General features: G+C 43.3%; 1 protein-coding gene and 2 long non-coding RNA genes across 3 annotated transcripts in view; 2 read left to right on the top strand and 1 right to left on the bottom strand.

Moving 5' to 3' along the window:
• Positions 1–825: 825 nt before the first annotated feature.
• LOC135974066 (uncharacterized) lies at positions 826–14009 on the bottom strand. Its single transcript, XR_010591188.1, has 2 exons — positions 13749–14009; positions 826–2449 (listed from the first exon to the last, which is right to left on the bottom strand). It is a non-coding gene; the product is annotated as an uncharacterized LOC135974066 (long non-coding RNA).
• LOC112059060 (uncharacterized) lies at positions 5815–9630 on the top strand. Its single transcript, XR_002888271.3, has 2 exons — positions 5815–5981; positions 6183–9630. It is a non-coding gene; the product is annotated as an uncharacterized LOC112059060 (long non-coding RNA).
• Positions 14010–15456: 1447 nt separating the features above from the next.
• Positions 15457–21882, top strand: part of LMTK2 (lemur tyrosine kinase 2) — a 76720-nt gene continuing 70294 nt past the window's right edge. Inside the window, exon 1 of the mRNA XM_005304688.5 lies at positions 15457–15804. Within this exon, the coding sequence (XP_005304745.2) occupies positions 15651–15804 (154 nt within the window). The 5' untranslated portion in view covers positions 15457–15650. The remainder of the gene's footprint in view (positions 15805–21882) is intronic.

Raw genomic sequence — 21882 nt, forward strand, 5'->3', positions numbered from 1 at the left:
GAGCCGGCCCCGCTTACCTTTAACACATAAGGCCCACATAACAGTCCCCAAACAAGTCTTGATCTTCCAGGAGCTGCTTCTTCTGCTGTAAAGCCTCAGGCTTCTCAGCTGTCTGGAGAGCTCTGGAGTCTTTCTCCTGTTTGTTCAGGGTCTCTCTGAGTGCACCTGTGCAGTGAGCAGTAGCAAGTCTCATAGCCTGGGTTAACAGAGTCAGGCTCGCACCATGGCACTGAAAATAGCTGTGTAAATGTTGCAGCTTGGGTTGGAGCTCAGCTCTCAGCTCCAGGCTGACCCACGTCTACACAGATATTTTTAGCACCATACCACAAGCCTGAGTCTGCAGACCCAGGCTCTGAGACTCGCCACTGCTCACTCCGTAGAGCCACCCTGCCACATCTCCCTACCTGGAGAGCTTTTTGCAATCTTTCTCCTGCTTATTCAGAGTCTCGCCCAGGCTTCCCCACCTGGAAAACTTTTGCCTAGTTCAGCTCACTAAGGCTATGTCTACACTGGAGACCTTACAGTGGCACAGCTGTACCGGTGGAGTTGCGCTGCTGTAAGATCTCTCACGTAGCCACTCTGTGCTGACAGGAGAGATCGCTCCCATCAACATAATTAAATCACCTCCTACGAGCAGCGGTAGCTATGTCAGCGGGAGAAGCTCTCCCACTCACATAGGGCTGTGCACATTCCCACTTATGCCAGTGAAACTTATATCGCTCAGGGGTGTGTTTTTTTTACATCCCTGAGTGACATAAGTGGTAATATAGACATGGCTTAAAAGCTTCCTTTCTTCTCTAGTGCTGTTCTTTTCTCCTCAGGGGCTTTTTCCTTTTTTCAACTGAGCTCTCCTAAGCCTTTTATTAGGCCCAGGTGCTCCTTCTTTAATTACCTGTCTTCCAGCTACTTAAGCAGTTCACTGTTTCCTAGTGGACCTGGGTTGGCTCATTCCCTTCAAGTAGGTTGGGCATCTGACTCCTTTAAAGGGCCAGCCCTGTGACAGGTATATGTGGGCATGCAAATACCATTGCAGTTGTGTTGTGGCAGGAAAAAAAATTGCAGTGTGGTTGTGCTGAACTGTGTTAGCTCTAAATGTCAGGTGTGTGTGCGTCAGCACCCACTTGCACAAACATAGTTCTGTCTTCAGTGTTCATGATCTTTCTTTCTCATCACCCTGGTATCAGAGCACCTTAATCTATAAGAGTCTTCAAACATTTTGATTGCTCTGCAAACTGTTTCTGCCCCATTCAGAGAGTTAATTATTATAACTAAAAAGGACATGAAGAGGTTATACATGAATGGAGGTCTTTTGATCCTGGATGATCTTTAGACTCTGAAGGCTGCTGTGGTGATGAAAAGGAACCATTGTTTGTTTTGGATTTTTTTTAAAGTAACTAGTTAAAATTAATAAATAAACCTTTAAAATAAGACATTTTCTATCATTTTCAAGCTGGCTTTTAAAGGAGTCAGCAGCTTGTCTCTAGAGAGTTGTTTTTTGTGTAGGGCATTAGACTTTGCTCCTTGTTTTTTATGTCTATACTAACAAATCCCCGTGGCTTTTTTATTCTGCTTTAATTTTCTGCCATCATTTGAGATATTACAGTGCCCTATTGATACCTTAGATAGATACATCTGTGTTATGCATTGATATTTAAAGAATTCAGAGATGAACCCAAACAAGAATCCTGAATCCAAATGCTTTCACATCTTTGAGGTTTTAAAAATCTGGGTCCTGATCTGAATCTTGTGGCTTAAACTCACGCTATTAAAAAACCAAAATAAAACAAGCCTCCAGCCCCCAAAGGTATACACTCCCGGACATGCACTCCTTGGACATATCAGCTTGTAGTCTGCTGTCCTCTTCATTCTGAGGTCACCTTCCTGCCAATTCCATGTAACCCCACAGTTGGCAAATTTCCTTCCGGTCCTGCATAGTTTGCCTTTGTCTTGATTCACCTCTGCTTCATACTCTTGGCTAGTTGGCAATGCAGGAATTTGAATGCTATGGAGAGCAACATTCAGGGGTGGGAAAAGGATAAACAAGATCCAAAGTCACCAGTAATTCAAGGTTTCACCCATCTGCCACGACACTTTTCCTCCCAAGTGCATTCCTTCCACTCTTGAATCCCAAGTGTGGCAGCTAAGCTCAGATAGCTTGTGGGCAGCAATCATCTGTGTTGCTGCAACTCAGCCTGCTGCTCTCAACTTCTGACTCACTGTTCCCTCTGGGTCTCCTCTGAATTTGAGACCATTTTCCATGTGAAAGCACAGTATATGCAATGGGTGTAAGCCTGAATCCTTTATTTATACTAAACTCTCATTGAAATTTGAGGGATAGAAGGATAGTCTTATGGTTAAGGCACTGGACTGGAACTCAAGTGATTTGGGCTCAATTTCTGGCTCAGCCTTGGGCAAGTCCCTTAGTGTCTTTGTGCTTCAGATTCCTCACCTGTAAAAAGAAGATAATAATATTGTTACGAACCTTAATGTTTATAAAGTATGTTGAGATCAGTGGATTGAAGGTGATATATAGAAATGGAAAATAGTTAGTCAGTGGGAGTTTTGATTAAGAAAGTACTGCTGGATAGGGCCCAAGTGCAGCAATGTTTTTGTAAGAGACTTCTTACTTCTTACTGTTGCTCTCTTTCAAACAGCCAAGACATTCGGGTTATGATCTGTATGTTTATTATCGACTTATATCAATAGCATTAGTTTGTTAGAATATCTGCAAATCATATTATACCCTCTTTTCAAAGTTTGCCGTCCTCTGTTGATTGGATTTGTGAACTCTGTGATCAAGAGACCCATGTCTCAGGCACTGCTGCACTCACATGGACCTCCTTGCAGGATCACAACTTGAGAGACTGTCTTTGCTGGAAGCTCACTCGGATACTTGCTTACACCAACAAGGTGTTAATTTATATAAAATTGGTTCCACTAACATTTAACATTACAATCCACCCATGGCAATTTACAGATAGATCTTTTCTTTTCCTGGAATGGGTTAATTCTGCAATCTGTTGAGGATTCTGCTGAGTCTAGGGTTGCCACCTGTCCACTCTTCACCTGGACAGTCCGGTTTTCAGCTTGTGTGTCTGGGTGCCATTTGACAATCCTTGATGTCCAGTTTTTTTTAATCTAGAGGGGAAGAGGTGGAGCAGGGGCTGGGCCTTGGGAGAAAGAGGCGGAGAATGGGTCGGGGCGTCAAGGGAAGAGGTGGAGCAAGGCGTGGCCTTGGAGGGAAGAGGCAGAGCAGGGGGCGGAACTTCGGGGATCCAGTTACCAGCCATTAGAAAGGTGGAAACCCTAGCTGAGTCTGTGTACTCAAATAAAAATTCATAGGGCCTGATGCGCTCATGCTTATTTGGTTAAGCAGACCCAGTGGTCCAGTTCCTGAAAAGTATTGAGCACATGCTACAACCATTGCCTTCAGTGAGAGTATTGCTTGGGTAAGAACTGAATAAAAACTTCATTGTCTGATCCATTGACTTTACTGGTTCTATTAGTTTGAGTTAGGTCTCAGGATCTGGCCTACAACGTGGCAATAGTTTCTTTGCGTTCTTTTTAAAGCATTATTTGGTCTATATTAGGGCTGTCAAACAATTAAAAAAATGAATCGCGATTAATCGCACGATTATTTGTGCTGTTAAACAATAATAGAATACCATTTATTTAAATATTTTTGGATGTTTTCTACATTTTCAAATATACTGATTTCAATTACAACACAAAATACGTGTACAGTGCTCACTTTATATTTATAACTGCATTCAAAAATAAAACCATGTAAAACTTTAGAGCCTACAAGTCTACTCAGTCCTACTTCAACCAATCACTCAGACAAACAAGTTTGGTTGCAATTTGCAGGAGATAATGCTGCCTGCTTTTTGTTTACAATGTCACCTGAAAGTGAGAACAGGAGTTCGCATGGCACAGTTGTAGCCGGCGTCGCAAGATATTTACGTGCCAGAGGCGCTAAAGATTCATATGTCCCTTCATGCTTCAACCACCCTGATGACGGATTCTACTTGATAACGATACAAAGTAGAGCAGACCGACGCATGTTCATTTTCATCATCTGAGTCAGATGCCACCAGCAGAAGGTTGATTTTCTCTTTTGATGGTTCCGGTTCTGTAGTTTCCATATCTGAGTATTGCTCTTTAAAGACTTCTGAAAGCATGCTCCACACCTCGTCCCTCTCAGATTTTGGACAGCACTTCATATTCTTAAACCTTGGGTCGAGTGCTGTACCTATTTTTAGAAATCTCACATTGGTACTTTTTTGTGTTTTGTCAAATCTGCTGTGAAAGTGTTCTTAAAATGAATATGTGCTGGGTCATCATTTGAGACTGCTATAACATGAAATATTTGGCAGAATGCGGGTTAAACTGAACAGGAGACATACAATTCCCCCCCAAGGAGTTCAGTCACAAATTTAATTAACGCTTTATTTTTTTAAATGAGGATCATCGGCATGGAATCATGTCCTCTGAAATGGTGGTTGAAGCATGAACATACAAATGTTTAGCATATCTGGCACATAAATACCGCGCAATGCCGGCTACAAAAGTGCCATGCGGACACCTTTTCTCACTTTCAGGTGACATTGTAAATAAGAAGCAGGCAGCAGTATCTCCCGTAAATGTAAAAAACTTGTTTGTCTTAGTGATTGGCTGAACAAAAAGTAGGACTGAGTGGACTTGTAGGCTCTAAAGTTTTACATTGTTTTGTTTTTGAGTGCAGTTATGTAACAAAAAAAATCTACATTTGTAAGTTACACTTTCATGATAAAGAGATTGCACTACAGTACTTGTATGAGGTGAATTGAAAAGTACCATTTCTTTTATCATTTTTACAGTGCAAATATTTGTAATCAAAATTAATAATATAAAGTGAGCACTATACACTTTGTATTCTGTGTTGTAATAGAAATCAATATAACTGAAAATCTAGAAAAACATCCAAAATATTTAATAAATTTCAATTGATATTCTATTGTTTAACAGTACGATTAATTGTGATTAATGTTTTTGAGTTAATCGCATGAATTAACTGCGATTAATCGACAGCCCTAGTCTATATACATATCTATTTAAACAAATATTGCAATAGATACTCAATTGATTAACTAGTCTCTTTACTATATTTACGCTCCTGCCATACTGTGTCTGGACTAGAATTTTCTAACTTTGCACAGAGTTCAAGTATAACATTTACTAAAAACAAATGGAAGGGGGAAGCAAAAACCTTATAATACAGTATAGACATGGAAGTTATGCAACAGAGAACAAAGACCAAGCCTCTGCGATTGTGTTGAATAAACACCTCCTGCAAGGTCATGAGTGCCCTTGGTTAAGTCAGTGGGAGTTGATGATAGTACCTTATCATATTGAGGCGATAGGGATATAATATTTGATCTGGTCCAATAGAGATGTGTTATATTAATTTTTACAGGCATTTCAGAAACGGATACAAATACAGATCAGAAACTGCATTAGTCAAGAAGATAATAAATACTTAAAGAAATATGCCAATGGTTTCAGGACTATTATTTAACTTATTTTAAAATTACTGGGCACTTCTAGATTCTGCAGACTCAATTTTCAACCAACATCCAAAAATGTGTGTGCATAATTTTCGGGAGCACCTGTTTGTGTAACTATAGGGATATATCTCTTTAAGAGACCCATTGGGAGGAGGTAGGAGTGAGTTGTGTCTGGGTCATTGTTGCTAGGCAGATTAAGCACTTCACATCCAGAAGCTTCTGGAATTGGGTGTGGTAGGTTTGGGTATGCTCCAATAGGTTCCCTGTTGTTAGGGTCAGACTCCATGAGGCAAGCAGTCAGGGCAGCTGCTTTGCAGAAGGCCATGTGTCCTGTGTGAGTTGGGAGAAGCTGAGTCCAGGAGCAGAAAGCAGGCTGTTGTCCCTAATGCTGAAGCATTTTGCAGCAGCCCCTCTAACAGGGAAGCCTGGGCAATGGTAATTACAGCAAGGGAAAATTGGGAAGGAAAAATAACTTCTATTTTAATTGTATGCTTTGAATGTTGTTTTGATTTTAGCCAAACTGTTCCAGTTAAATTATCTCAACTAGTCTGATTCACCAGCTTTTCTTTAAATGTAGTAATGGGGAAAGAGTTGTTTATATTTTGCTATTCTCAGTTTTGTATTTTCTTGTAACAGGGTTTCTGCACACATAACTGAGTGGTTAATCAGTTAGCTGACTGGCTAGCAGTGATTTCAGCAGAGGAAGCATCTGCGTGGATTCCAATGGAAGATTCCTACAAGCAAGTGGAGGGAAGATGTTGTTTTAGACTCAGCAGACTGTGTAGATTTGGTGATCAAAGACTCTGAGATTTAGGTGAACAAAACCTAAGCTTTTAGGAACTCTCAGTTTCTTCTCACTGTATTTCTGTGGGGACTGAACTGTTCAGATTTTAATTTGTTTTCTTTATGTTCATGTGTAACTGTGACGGTAATGTCTGTGGATTATAAAATAGCCATGTCATGCTGTAAAAATTAGATTATTATTTATAAAATCTTATGATAAAGAAACAAAGTTATTTAATTAAATTCGTTTCTTTTGGGACTTGCATGTGAGGAGGTTGACCCCTGTACAATTCTTGCTGAAAATCCTTAGAGACTGAACTCTGGGTCTCCAGCTACTTTCTGTGGGAGTTGGGTTTTTTTTTCTTAAGGTACTGGAGACAGGAAATGAAATGAACTCTAGCCCACCCAAAGGTTACATTTGCATGTGCGAAACTAGGCATTTGTGTGCTCACACAAATCAGACAGTTCAGCTCCAAAGCCAGTTTGGTGTGAGAGGGCATGCCTTTGAAGGATGGCTGAACATTAGGCCTTAAATACTAAGATTTTCTTTTGTTAGTTTTGAAGCTACTCTTCCATAGCCAATTTTTGGGGGGGATCCATAAAACCACATTTTGTATTCTCATGCTGGCTCTGCATAGCAATTAACTATGAAACTCTATCCCCAGAGCTGTAAAAACACGGTCAAGCTACTCTGAAGCCAAAGAAATAAAAGTTGTTGTTAAACAAAGTCAGCCATGTTAACTTCAGCTCCATTTAAAATAGATAGGAAAACAATCAGTTTGTTACATTGGAAAAGACAAAAATGAGTGGAAAAAATGTTGTTTGCAAACTTCTAAGGATGTGTTACAAACAATAGAGAGAAAAAACCCTACACTATTTTTATGGGGGGAAATTCCCAACATCATTCAAGCTGATGCAAAATGAATGAAAAGTCTAAAAGTTAAAACAGTGATCTGGGAATAAGGAGATCCAGGGGCCACTCCCAGTTATGCCACTGATTCTCTATGTTCTGCAATTACTAATCTTTCTGGGCCTGATTCTCAGTTACTCTATGTCTCCTACCTAGCTGGAGCAGAGCTAAACCTTCTTCCAGCCCAGCTTCTCCAATTTATACCAGGGTCTAAAAAAGCCCTTGCATAGCCACTACATCCTGCCTCATGTATAGGAATGGAGCAACTGAGAATCAGGCTCTCTGTCTGTTTCCTCAGCTGTAAAGTAGGAATAATAATACTTATGTACATGTCAGTGGGGTCATGAGGCTTAATTAGCAAATGTTTGTAAAGCATTCTGAGATCCTCAGATGGAGGGTATTGGAGAAGTGGAAAATGTTTACTCAAGTAAAATAAAATATATTAAATCAATAATAAATAATGGTTTGCACTTCTATAGCAAGGTGTAATGCAAATATCTCAGATTGCTTCAGATATATTAATTAATTTAGTCTCACAATACCCCCGTGGTGCAAGGAAGTATTATGCCCATTTTACAGATGGAGAAAGTGAGGCACAGAGCGCTTAAGTGACTTGCTTACAATCACATCGTTCATCTCAAGGAGAGCTGGTAAAATAACCTGGCACTCATGACTCCCAGTTCTCTGCTCTAGCAGGTAGACAACACTCCTTCCAAACCAATAACATTATCAGAAGCATTTAAGAAAATCTGCCAGAAATAAAACACTACATATCCCTCAATTAATCCAATTATCTCTCTCTAAAAAAAGGTTTTTAACACCTCCCACACATAACAGCAAATTGGTGATGTTAACAGTGCATAATCAAGAAACAGGAGGCTGTGGTATTGGGTAATGTATATCCCATTCTGTGGATGAGATTTTTGTTTAATTTTAATAAATATAAATGTTTGGAAATGTTTAATTTTGAAGTGTGTTCTGGACTATTTGTCATAATACTACTCATTATATTAGCCTAATATAGTTGCTACAAATGTCTCACTGCAGAAACATCTGTAGGTAGATTGTACAATTCCTGGTGATGGTAGGTAAGAGGGTAGATTTTTGCATCTTTGTCACTCTGATGGTTATTTTTCTGAAGGCAAAGAGCAACATGGGCAAGTAGTTAAAGCATGGGACTGGGAGTTAAATTTCCTTTATTCTACTCGTGGCTTTACTGACTCACTGTGTACTTTATTCTGACTCACAGTACCTTATTGTATCACAATTAGAAAATGGCATTGGGAAATTTTGCACTCTGACTAGTACCTCTGATGATATCCTAACAACACCCAGGATATTGTTGTAACTTGGCATCTTACTGGTTTAAAGGCCTGATGTTCAGTTATGATAGGTGGATTGTGAAATAAATGTAACTGCTGTATCTAAGAAACACTAACTGCTTGTTGTCTCACTGCTAAAATGAGAACACCCTTATATTGTAAACTAATGAAATGGCTACAGATGTATCTATATCCTATTGTATGTAGGCACCTAGATACTATGGTGATTGGCACATTAGACATGCCTACACCAATATGTAGTAGATGTGGTCTTTTATCACATCTGCAATGATAGTGCTATAGTCTGGATAATAATGATAGAAAATGTGGACCCAACGTAAGATAGTAGGAGACAGAAGGGGCCCAATCCAAATGTCCTTGTGACACAAGAACCCCCTCCGTGCTGATAAGGGGGTACAAGAATATCCTGATTCTGGTATGTACATTCTGGTTACCAAAGAATGTCATATGAGGTCATAAATGAAAGCCAGGGTCACTCTGGTCAGTAATATCATTGTCAAATGTATGTACAGATACTATGTAGGAAGTTACATATCTATACTGAAAATGTTTTAAAGTCTGTGTGAAGGCAGGGTTGACAAACAGATTTTTCAGTCAGACAAAAGATGTTTATTCAACTGTCTGTTTGGCAGCATGTAAATTAAGCATTGTAAGCCAACACAATGGATGGACATTCACATTCGAAATCAACAGGGAAGAGCACATAGATAAAACAAGCAATGTTGGGGTTATATTGTCTGTGAGTACATACAATTAACTTTGGAGATATAAGGAGAAGGCAAAAAGGATACCCCCTTATCCTGTCTCTAGGAAGTAAGCTGGCAGTGTGTTTGTGATTCCATTGTCATGAATATAATCAGCTTTGGCTGAAGATGCTGCAAAAGGCTTTGGGTGAGCTAAACTTCTTTAGACAGGAGGTTAACTTGTTAAGTTTAGTCTCTAGAAAGTGTGTTATGATTTTGTTCTATATGTAATCTTTTGTTTACATTACCCTACACACTATTTCTTGAATCTTTGGTAATAAACTTATCCTTGTTTTCACTGTAAATATATCTAAGTGCTGTGATATTAAGCAAAATACTGATCCTGAGTTGAATCATACAAACTGGTGTGTACACTGTTTCCTTGGGGACAGCAGACCTGCTATTTCTGTGAGTGTTCTGTGGATATGAGGCTGGACACTACAGGGGAACACGTAAAGGCACTTGGGGAGTAAGAGAAAAATCAGGCCCAGATATTTTAGGGTGAAAGGAACTGCTTATCCACCTAGTTCCTCTCCTTCCTAAGGGTAAGAATGACTGACTAGTTTTCAACAGTTATGTCTGTGCTGTACATAGCCTTGTAACTATTATGATTTTGTTTTCTGTGTACTGCACTGTGATTGGTCCCACTTACTGAGGGTGTTACCCACTGCAAACTTCCTCCTCAGGGATTACAGTGGTAAACTAATAATGCAAAAATCAGGTGTTCTGGTGCATCACACCTCAACCCTCTGGAACATGCCTTCTACATTACTGTCCTTTGGACATTCTCCTGTTCCTCCCCAGGGCCGGCTCCAGGGTTTTGGCTGCCCCAAGCAGCCAAAATAAAAAAAAAAAGCCGTGATCGCAATCTGCGGCGGCAATTCGGCGGGAGGTCCTTTGCTCCGAGAGGGAGTGAGGGACCGTCCACTGAATTGCCGCCGAATACCTGGATGTGCCGCCCCCCTCTGGAGCGGCCGCCCCAAGCACCTGCTTGCCAGGCTGGTGCCTGGAGCCGGCCCTGTTCCTCCCTCAAGTCATGTCTCTGGGCAGAGTTTCTCTAGGCCATGTCTACTGGCTCCCTGGATGCCTTTGAGGAGCAGTGGGCGCTCTCTGCTCAGTGTCCCCCTCTGGATCCCTGATTTTTATTTGTTGCCTCCCAAAATTATATGATGCCTGGGTCTGGTGGCTCCTCCCCTTCAGATGAAGTGCGTGTGTGTGGGGACTCCTGCATATCCCCAGTACTTCAGTAGGTGCACTCTGATGGGGTGTCTACTGCACACAAGGCCTGACTAGGTTAAAAAAAGGCCAATTAACTCTGAGTCAGGGCTGATAAGGCCTAATGGCTGATGAAACCCAGCTGGGGGAGGAGCTGGGCAGTGGGAGGGATGGAACTCTACACCCACTCTTTAGAGAGGAGGGGTGTTGGTGAGAGACAAGGAGGAGTCCTAGGGGAACAAACCCTGGGATCCTGCCTGGGAATACGGACTTTGGCAAGAACATGAGAATGTGATGTAGCCACAGGGAGCGGAGGAGGCTCCAGTCATAGCCTGGGGTAGGGTGGACAGGTATCTGCTTTTTACTATAAAATCTGGTCAAAAAGGGGACTTGACAATGTCCAGTTAGATCTATTGACTGGACACCCGAAGTCAGTTACTGTAGGTGGTGGAGGGGGGGAGGCACTTGGTCATCACCTGCATCATTCCCTACTCAGATTGGGCTGTCTCTTACCTGCATTGGGTGGTTGCATCTCCCAGCCCTGGCTTTGCAAGTGAGTTCCTCCTGACTGTGGGGGGAGGGAAGCAGCAAACAATGAGGGGCAGAGGGTGAAAAGAAGCAAGTGGGGGGTGGGGCCTTGGGCTGGGAGGAATGTCTTTGGGGTGTGACATTCTGTACCTTCAAGCAGCACCCTGGAACCCCCATATTCACCACCGTCATATAATTATTATATGTTTTGTACAAAATATGCCTTGTGAGTAGGATGACCAGATAGCAAGTGTGAAAAATCATGACTGGGGATTGGGGGTAATAGGTACCTATATAAGAAAAAGCCCCAAATATCAGGACTGTCCCTATAAAATCGGGACATCTGATCACCTACCTACTTGTGAGGTATCATTTTAAAAGTCTTGATCTGTTGAACATACGTGTATCATTGATTATGAAGTTTTACTATATGTTATTGAAATCAGGGCCGGCTCCAGGCACCAGCCTGGCAAGCAGGTGCTTGGGGCGTCCGCTCCGGATAGGGGCTGCACGTCCAGCTATTCGGCGGACGGTCCCTTGCTCCCGCTCGGAGCGAAGGACCTTACGCCAAATTGCTGCCGCAAATCGTGACTTTTTTTTTTTTTTTTTTGGCTGCTTGAGGCAGCCAAAACCCTGGAGCTGGCCCTGATTGAAATTGTGTGTGTTCCCAAACTCACAACATACCAGCCTTTCAGGTACAACAATGGCGTAACCAGAGGTGCTGATGGTCCATTAAAGGGAAGCCATACTCCCAACAACTATCCCAGGAACTGTATACAATGGAGACTTCACAGAATATATGTACAATGCAGGCTGCTTGATCCACGTAATAGCAAAAGATCTTTCCAGCAAGCTGGAAGAAACTATAAAAGAAGGGGAGTCACATCATGACTTGGCCTCACTCCCCCCCCCTCCCCCCCAACTCAACACCTGGAAATAGGTCTGGGGGACAAAGATTTTGAACTGGGGAGGTGGTCCTGGAATGGAGGAGAGTTCCAGCCTGTGTATTGAAGATCTGTGACTTGTTTGTACTATCTATCAGGGTGAGACACTGCTTGACCCAAATCTTGTTTAATTTATAAAGAAAGCTAAGACTATGAATCTGTTTTATTTCTTAGGTAATCAACTTTGATCTCTACACTCACTACTTATAATCACTTAAAAATCTATCTTTCTGAGTTAATAAATCTGTTTGATATTTTACCTAAAACAGTCTGTTTTGGTTGAAGTGCTTGGGAAATCTCAGCTCTGTATACAAAGGCTAGTGTATGTCCTCTCCACATTGAGGGGGGGGTGGACTGGGTAATAAACTTACACTGGTCAGGCTTCTGACCAAGTCAAGATGGTATATTCAGGGGGTGCAAGGCTGGGGGAATTGCCTGGAATCTCTCTATTGTTGGTTCTTGAGTGGCTGGAAGAAGCATTCATGTAACTCATTTGGGTGTGTCCCTGCCTGTGGATGTCTGTGTAAGTGCAGAACCTGCCAGAGGGTTGTAGCTTATCACAATGTGAGAGGGATACTACAGGTTGGTGGGACAGAGGTCTCAACAGTCCCACAGTTCAGGTTGGCTCCACAGGAAAAGGTGGAGTGGGGGAGGTTCCATCTCTCCTGCTGGAGTGTATGTTTTTTAAATATTACAAAGTTGGCAACCCTGGTCGAAAGCTAAGCTCCAATGAGCCACAAGGAGGTGTCCCTGAAGTGAATAGTGAACCCTGTCACATCCACCTTAATATTTCTAGTCTGTCTGAAGGAGCAGCTGCAATTTTCTGAGGCAGAGTTAATGTAGTATGTTACGAATGAGACACAAGCTCTACTCTCTCATGGAAAGCTTACTTTTTGTTCTTTTCTTGTTTTGTTGTTTCCCTCAATCTAAAATAAGTCATTCAGATTGAAGCTATATGGTTATTTTTTCCATGTACAAACAAGATCAATTTGTGGGTAATATTATTCCACAAACACATTCATTTTAGGGATAACTTCTGCCCTCCAATGTCTGAGACGTGCACTGATAGTCAAATAAAAGATGCCCTGGAATAGTTTACTGCTGGTTTTTAAGAACAGACAACAGACAGTATGGAGCTTTAACAATACAGAAAATGTATTCTAAAATCAAAATTAAGATTTTTTTTTCTACATAGCACTGTGCAAGCAAAATATTTCTGAGAAAAAGGAAAATAATTAGAACACCTAAAGAATATGGGTCAGTTGGTAATAAAATTGATGCCATCAAGCCAGTGATAGGATATTTAAAGGAAACACAGAATAGTTGGAGATGAAGTGGATCCTCTTTTTGGGGCAAAATGAACTTAGAAAAAACTGCTTCAAGATGTAGGATTTGGGTTTGTGTGTTGTCCTGGACATAATGTCATAATTTCCATTTAGTTCATATAACTTTGAAGTCTTACCTGTGCAGTTAATGAATATATCGTTAGACAATTTGTGCTCTGAAAGCCACTATCTAATCTTGATGTAATTAGCCTTTTCTGCTGAATTATTGGGAAACTGGGAACCTAATTTGCTACCCATATCATACGTCTCAATTTTCCTCATTATATATAGCATCTCATTGATTAGGATTAAAACACCCATTTATTCCACTTAATACTGTCACCCTGCTTTTACTTCTTCTGAAATTTAAAAATTACAATAATTATAAACCTAAAACATAAGAACCTGTACCTTATTTCTACATCATCTGGTGTTTCTCATTTTCATGTAGAGTGTCCTTTATCGAGGTCATGTTCAGCATTAGAAATCTACATGCTGTAGAGACGGTATTAAGGTGTGCCCATCTGTGACTGTCCTTGTTGTCACGCTGTGAACTATTCCTTCCAGGTGTAACCCAAGTTTAGGGGTCACTGATAGGGTGGAGCTATATGTATACTGTTGTCCCTTTCTCACGCTGAGAGGCTGGTCAAAGTTTGGGGCTCTGGGGATGTTCTAGTGGGGAATAGAAATAGGCATTTCTTTGCAGTTTTGTTTAGCTACAAAGAATGTACATGGTGCACGGGGCATTTGACCCCGGGAAGCCAAAAGGGTTTAAACTACATCCAGGCCTAGGCCAGGCCCAGCTAGCTCAGGCGGATACTGACCAGTGGTGGCATAGGCAAGGGATGACAAGAGGGACTACACCACTGCTAGTGACATGAGGAGAACCGTGGCTCTAGCCTTGGCTTCTCAGGGGATGGATCCATGATAACAGGGGTGCCATGGGGTGAAAGTAACTTAAAGGACTTACCGGTACGCCGGAGTCCTGCGCAGGGGGCATGGCCTCAACTGGAAGAGGCAGGGCCTTTAAATACCCGGGCCCTTTAAATAAAGATTTAAAGGCTCCAGCTGCGGTAGCAGTGGCTGGGAACCCCAAGCCCCTTAAATCACCCCGGAGCTACCAGCTGCAGAGACGGCTGGGAGCCCCGGGGCTCAGGGGTGATTTAAAGGGCCCAGGGCCCTTTAAATCACCAACAGAGCCCTAGGGGCTCCCGGCTGCTGCCACTACCCCAAGGCTTGGGCGGAGATTTAAAGGGCCCGGGGCTCTGCTGCGGTAGCGGTGGCCAGGAGCCCCGGGCCCTTTAATTCACTGCAGGAGCCTGCCACCGCTACCCCAGGGCTCCAGCAGGGGGGCTCAGGCAGTGATTTAAAGGGCCTGGGGCTCCCCGCAGTGGTCGGAGCCCCGGGCTCTTTAAATCACCGCCGGAGCCCTCCCGCCACTACCCCAGGGCTCTGGCAGCAAAGCTCGGGTGGCTATTTAAAGGGCCCAGGGCTCTGGCCTATGCAGGGAGTCCCAGGCCCTTTAAATCGCAGGCCTGGGGAAGCCGGTCCGGTCCGGTCCGGTGTTCTGGCTCTGCATACGCCGTACCATACTGTCTTACTTTCACCTCTGCGGGTGCCTAGCTACCAGATGGGAAATGTTGGTGGCACAAGCTAGGGAGCTGAGGCCAGAGCAGACAGTGGGTCCCCGCTCCCATGCTACAGTGAGGGGTCAGGGAGCTGAGGTTCCCCAGAGGGTACTGCTCACCCCCTCCCTCCAGGGGCGCTGCTCTCACTGTCCCTTCCTCCTTCCAGGGGGCGCTACAAGCCCGCCTCCTCCCACCAATCTTCTTTGCGCACCCGCATCCTTTTAGTCCCACCTCCTGAATCTGCGGTGCTGTAATCTCGAGTTAGCTCCGCCCCTGTGTAACGCACTAGCCAAATCCGAATCGCACACTGATTGGTAGAGCTGCTTGTCAATCCCGCGTTCGCCCCTCCTCTCTTCCCTGCTCGGTGCGGGTTGGACTGCCAAGCACGGATTAACACCGTCCCATACCCTACTCCCGCCTCCGGAGTGTGAGGCTCAGGCGGATTGGTGCATAGGAATGTCAATCATCGATTAGCTCCACCCCTCCCGGTCAGGTAGCCCGGAAGATGGCGGCGGCTGCGGGGGCCGGTTGGGTTCTGTGAGGGGAAGGGGGATTGCGGGGTCCGATGCCGGAGACCGCCGGGCCGTGGCGGAGGGGGGAAGCGGCCGCTGGGGGCGCTCGCCAGAGACCCTGAGAGCCAAGTCCCCGTGTCCGGCGTTGAACGTTGGGGCCTGGAGCGGGCGAGATGCGGTGGCGGCTCTGGGGGCGCTGCGGGGGGAGCGGGCAGCGGCGGGGGTCGCTCCTGCCCCTCGGACCCGGGCTCGGACTCAGGCTTTTGTTCCTCTTGCTGCTACTGCTGGGAGGTGGCGAGGCGGCTCCACTTCCGCAAACAGGTGCAGGTGAGAAAGGGGTCGGAAGCCCCTCGCCTAAGGGGGTCCGGGGCCAGGGGAGCAGGGCGCGGTGGGATGAGGGGTGAGACCGGAGAGGGAGGGGGGAGACCTACTGTGCGGGGGGGGGGAGGGTGTGCGAGGAGAGACCTACTGCGCGGGGGGGCTGGGGTGGGGGGAAGCAGAGACCTGCTCTGTGTGTGTGTGTGTGTGTCTTACGAGGGGGGAGAGACTTGGTCTGCAACGGGGTTAGAGGGGTTACGGGGAGGTGGAGAGACCTGCTGCGCGCGGGGGCTGGGGGGAAACGGGGGGGAGGAGAGACCTGCTGGGGGGGGGCTGTGAGGGGGAGAGACTTGATATACAAGGGGGTCAGAGGGGCTACAGGGAGGGCGGAGAGACCTGCTGTGTACGGAGGCTGTGGGGGCTGTGGGGGAGGAGAGACCTGTTGTGTGATGGGGTTACCGGAGCGGGGAGGAGAGAGACTTGCTGTGTGAGGGGGTTGTGGTGTGTAGTGGTTCGAGGGGGCTGGCTGGGAGGGATGAGGCAGATCTGGAGGGGAGTAAGCTGGGAGGAGCAGTGGATGGGGGTGAGACACACACCATGGTCCTTGCTGAGGGTATTCATTGTGATTTGGGGTAGGACAGTAAGGCTGCAGTCTTGGGGGCTAGGTGATCCATGGTGGAGGTGGGAAAGCAGGATCAAGTGTATCCAGTAAATTCTCCCAATATAATTTTGGTAACATTTGTGCTATTTGGAGTCAGGGAGGAGCAGCTCTCCTTCCTTGTTCCACCTACAGGGTGTCACATTTAGCTAGGTATGTTGTTATGGTATGTGTTAAGGGTTTTATCTTCTCTGAAGCATCAGGTACTGGCTGTTGACTGAGTCAGAATCCTAGATTAGATGGTCCAGTGTTCTGATCCAGTTGGGCAAATCCTGTGCTTGTATCATTATTAAACGTTGTCTTACTTTATTTATCTAAGTCTCTGGAGCTGTTGAATTTTGTGGCTTATTCCATCTATTTCCACAGTTTTAAGTTCTTTGTATGGCTTCTACCCCTGTGGCCCACAGCTATGAGACCTTTGCATGATTCTCTCTTTTTCTGATTTTGGGAATGAATCACTGACTAACATGCAGAGGGTAGAGGCGCCCTTATACAGACTTTGCCTACCCTGTTTCTGGCCAGATTAATGTAATTTTTTACTTGCTGCTTGTAGTTTACCTCTGCCTGTCACTTTTGTTTGCTGGCTCTCAGCCTCCATTGGGTTTTCCTTCTATTTTCCTGTACACCAATTAAAAATATGGATTTGGAAAAAAACTTCTCTGTGTTGGTAGTATAATTTGGGTTTTAACATCTTGCTAGTGGTGATGTGAATGATGTAGTTTATATATAATAGAATAGAATAGAATATGGGCTAGAAGCCCTAACTGAGCCCAGGACCCCATTTTGCTAGGCACTGTACAGAAGCATAGTAAAAATGGTCTCTGCCCCAAAGAGCTTTCAGTTGAAATAGACAATATGGTCAAAGGGTGGGAGAAAGGAATACAGCATGCAAGCAGAGATTGGGATCTGATGGACAGAGATTAAATGATTTGTCCAAGGTGCCACAAGAAGTCTGTAGCAAAGCTGGGGATTGAACTCAGTTCTCCTCTATTTTAGGCCAGAGCCATAACCACAAAACCACCCTTTCCCCTGAATTTTCATCTGAGTAAGCAATTCTAAATTGTTTATAAACCACTTTTTTAGTTCTCGTCTTCAAATTGTCTTCAAATCAAATCGTCACATAGAAATTGGTAAATCAAATGTATATGCTTGTTAAGAATGGAATGGCAGTTTTCACACCTGTGAATTTTTTGAAGATTATCCAAATAGGATACATTTGTCAACAGGCTGTATGACTTCTACATGGCAAATTCAGTTTTGTGATTTTTCCTTCCTTTCTTAACTGGAATGCAGGGTTTGTTTTTCTAGAGTGATCTCAAAAGCAGAGGACTCTTCCTGATTACATTGGACTCATTCTCAAAGTATCTCTGCTTTGTTTTTTTTGTTTAAGTTCCTCTTTACTATCAGTATTATGCAGTATATCTTACAAAGCTAGAGACTGAAAACATTAGTTTTTAGTGTTAATAACAAGCTTCATCCTCAGTCTGGAAGATTGGGACCAAAACTGAATAGATGCTATATGGGATATAGTAATAAAGATGAATTAATAATAACCTAAATATGATGTGCCAGGTGCAGTGCAGTTAAAGAGATACTAATGTTTAGAGCCCTTTGCTTGAGAAAAGAAGTTATTACTGAATGGAGTATTGTAACTCTGCATGAATTCAGTGTTAGACCAAAAGGTGTTGAATACTTACTAGACCAGTTGAACTCAACCTTTTTCATACTGGGAATGCCAGGTGTCAGTAGGTCACAACCACCACTTCCCATTTTGTGACCCCCAAATTGAGTTTTCATGTTCTGTCTCTAGAGGTAAGCATTCAAAGCAAGCCAGTGCTGATCAGTGTAGTATTCTGCAAGAGTAGAGGAATGTTCAACATGGAAAATTCTTGGCTCTTCTCTGAGCTTAACCAAATGATTGATTTTTTTGCCATGAGAAAGTCAGTGAACTTTGGTGTGGAAAGGGGAGCTGCTGATGTTGCATGGCCATTTCTTTGCATAAAATAATGGAGGCATGCATTGGGTTTAACTCTTAATAAAGGTCAAAACTGTTACAGTCTCATAGTACCTTTGTCAGTTCCACTGGCATCCTCTTTACTTCCAAAGCTTCTCAGTGTATTCACTGAACAAAGTGTTCAAATGGTTTGGTGAGTAAGAGACTGACTTCTAGTCCCAAGACTTCTATGAGCGTTCCTGTCATAGCTCAGGCACCGTCAGTACAGCAATACTAATCCAGCAGCAAGAACCAATTGTTAGAAAGCTTCTCTTTTTTTCTCCTGTAGCATAACCTGTCAGTGGACCAAAAAAACTGGCAGTCCTCATGTATGAGCCTTTTTCACTTGCACCGAACAAATGCTAAAAGTTGGGTAGAAGACCCAACTGTAATTTGATCCTGTTGTATTGAGAAGCTCTGTTCCCAAACATCTGCAGCCATGTCACAAATTCATCAGGTGACTGCATCATGAAGAGAAAGTGTTTTGACTGACTGACAGCAGTAGATTCCAAGACAACATTTAATGACATTTGAAACACAGTCTGCAGTGTTTCCCATGTTATGAAGATAGCAGCTTTCATTATTTGCAGTGACAAAGTATGATGCTCAGGGGGCAGTCATGCTTACAAAATTGCTGCTGCTAAGTCTTATAGGTTTGTAAATCTGTAGCTTTTGCTTGAATAATTCAGTTGGTTTCTTTCATAAAGATGGATGATTGGTGTCCAAAGAGCTCAGTTGTCCCTCTTTTTAACGTCTGTATGCATGCCTCAGAATCCTTTGCCGGCTATTGTGACTGCTCCTTTGAAGAATTTTGGTAGCTAACAAGCATTCTGGGGTGTGTGTGTGCATGCGTGCACTGAGCCCATGAGAGGTAAGTGAGGAAGGGGTGGGAAAAACTACTCTGTTGCCAGACTCTCTTGAACAGTGTAGGGAACAGGCACTGTAATCAAGTTAACTTCCCTTTGAAGCTAAAGCTGACGAGAAGTTGCAGCTACAGGCAGATCCAAGCAAGACAGATAGACAAAAAGATTACATTGGACACGTGACTAGGAAAAGTTGAATTCCATATTAAAAAAATGCTCCATTTTGTGGCATCATGGAAACATGCTAGATTCCATGACCACAGAACTGCAGAGTCGCCATGGCCTTGATTGAGATGAATGAGGCAGTTCATACCTCTTAGAGTTATTATTTTTCAGGCTGTTTGGAGACTCAGACAGCCATTCCTGCATCAATTTACATTTGGCTCAGATTTTTGAGGTTCTCTTCCCAACCGTAAGGGTTAAAAATACACTTTTTTTAAACAAACCAACCAACAAAAAATGGGGAGGAAAGGGAGAAAAAAGAAGGGTGGTTGTGATCGCCTGGTGATTGCAACCCAGAGATTGAGAGCCACTGTGGTACACACAAGAAAAAGTTACATGGGAAGGGAAAGAGTGGCTGAAGAAAGCACCAGCTAAAAGTAGATTGACCAAGATCAACTTAGTTGATGCTGTGAATGTAAAAACTAAGGTAAAAATCTGGATGGTAATATATATAATAATTGAGAGCTGGAGTGAAGGCTTAATCTTGGGTCAGGGAAAAGTAGATCTCTGATGCTTACGGAGTTATCCAGTATCCCTTCAGCATAGAGAAGTCCATAGACTGAAGCATAATTGTTAGCTGTACTTGGAGCATCAGTGGTTTTAAACCTGAACGCCTTAGGATGAGAGGCCTGTCTTGTAAAGTTTTTATATTTTCTGTGGCACAGAGTTAAAGGGGTTGGGGAGAATACACTTCTGTAAAGATCTGTGTTTGCAAACAAATCTGCTGCACCACCATCTGACACTTCTGCGTTAGCACCTGCTTGACTTAAGTCCTAAGTCAGACCCCTTTCCAATGTTGCCAGCTTCTACCCTCATATCTGACCTTATACTCTTAAAACTTGACTCAGTCCCCTCCCCCAAAAATGAAAATAATTGAAATTAACAGAATTATGTACCTCCCATCAAACAAAATGTCTGTCGTGATTATAATGTCAGAGTCCCTGTCAAGGAATGAAAAGAAGGAACAGCAATTCCAAAAATAAATTCTTCTCTGCTGTAAAACTTGAATAGGTGGTAAATTTTTTTCTGAGAGTGGGTGTGTCTGACTTTATATGTATGAAGACAAGTATCAGAGGGGTAGCCGTGTTAGTCTGAATCTGTAAAAAGCAACAGAGGGTCCTGTGGCACCTTTGAGACTAACAGAAGTATTGGGAGCATAAGCTTTCATGGGTAAGAACCTCACTTCTTCAGATGCAAGACATCTTGCATCTGAAGAAGTGAGGTTCTTACCCACGGAAGCTTATGCTCCCAATACTTCTGTTAGTCTCAAAGGTGCCACAGGACCCTCTGTTGCTTTTTATGTATGAAGAGTTATTTTGAAAATGCTAAATAAAAGAAATGTTTTGCATTTAATTCCATATGCTGTGAAGTTGACTGTCATGTTGCTTTTGCAGGAATAGGTTCCATTGTCTGGATCTGGCTCCCATGAAACTTCTGTTGGTGCTCATGAGTCCGTCTCAGTTGCCAGTTTTGCAGTTCCAGTGGAATGTAGCTGTTAAGGATGATTATGGTCAATAACTGGGAGATGATCTGTTATCTAGTTTAGGCCACTTTTGGAGAGGGTTTTGAATATTAGGGTGGACACATGGAAATAGATCGCATATTCAATGGAGAGTCAATGTTAAGAGCAGAGCATTGGGTGTGGTGTGTTCGTAACCACCTACATGGGACTGTTGCATTTTGTACTAATTGGAGCTCTTTCAGGGTGTGGCATCATTTCTAGTTAGAACTTGCAGTAATCTAGTTTGGTGATCACTGTGGCCAGATGTATGCCTCATAGGGTGAGGTATAATCTTCTAGACATCTGCAAGTGGAAGTGAGACTCTCTCTCAGTCATGGGCAGTTAGGAAGTTGAGAAGGATCATGGGGACAACTTTACAATCAGTTGGCTGGTGCCCTTGATAATAAGATATGTTATGGAGGAGGCAAGTCCTTAAAAGCATTTCCTTCTTAGAACTAGCGTCAGCTATGTCTTGCCTTGGTTCATCTTAAGCTAGCTGCTTTTGAAGTAGGTGCTATTCAAAGGTCTTTGAAGAGCTGGGAGCCGATGGTGTTGAAATCTGCCCTTAAGAGATGTGAACTGTGTATTGGTAGAATTTCAACTTGTGTTGTCTACCCAGCTTTCTTCTAGTTGAGGAATTCTAGTTGAATCTCTTTTCTACCTCTGATGGTTGTCACTTACTGTTGTATCTAATTTAAATGGTGAAGCACTTGGAGTTAATTTCTGTGAGTCCCATGTCAAATCTACCCCACTAATCAAGTAACAAAATAGGATATTTAGTAATATTCAGCTAGGTGCTATAGAATTTGTATATTCTTGGAACTAAGCTGTTAGGTGGTTAAACAGGCTT

Source organism: Chrysemys picta, chromosome 10, assembly GCF_011386835.1.
Source record: "Chrysemys picta bellii isolate R12L10 chromosome 10, ASM1138683v2, whole genome shotgun sequence".
NCBI lineage: Eukaryota > Metazoa > Chordata > Testudines > Emydidae > Chrysemys > Chrysemys picta.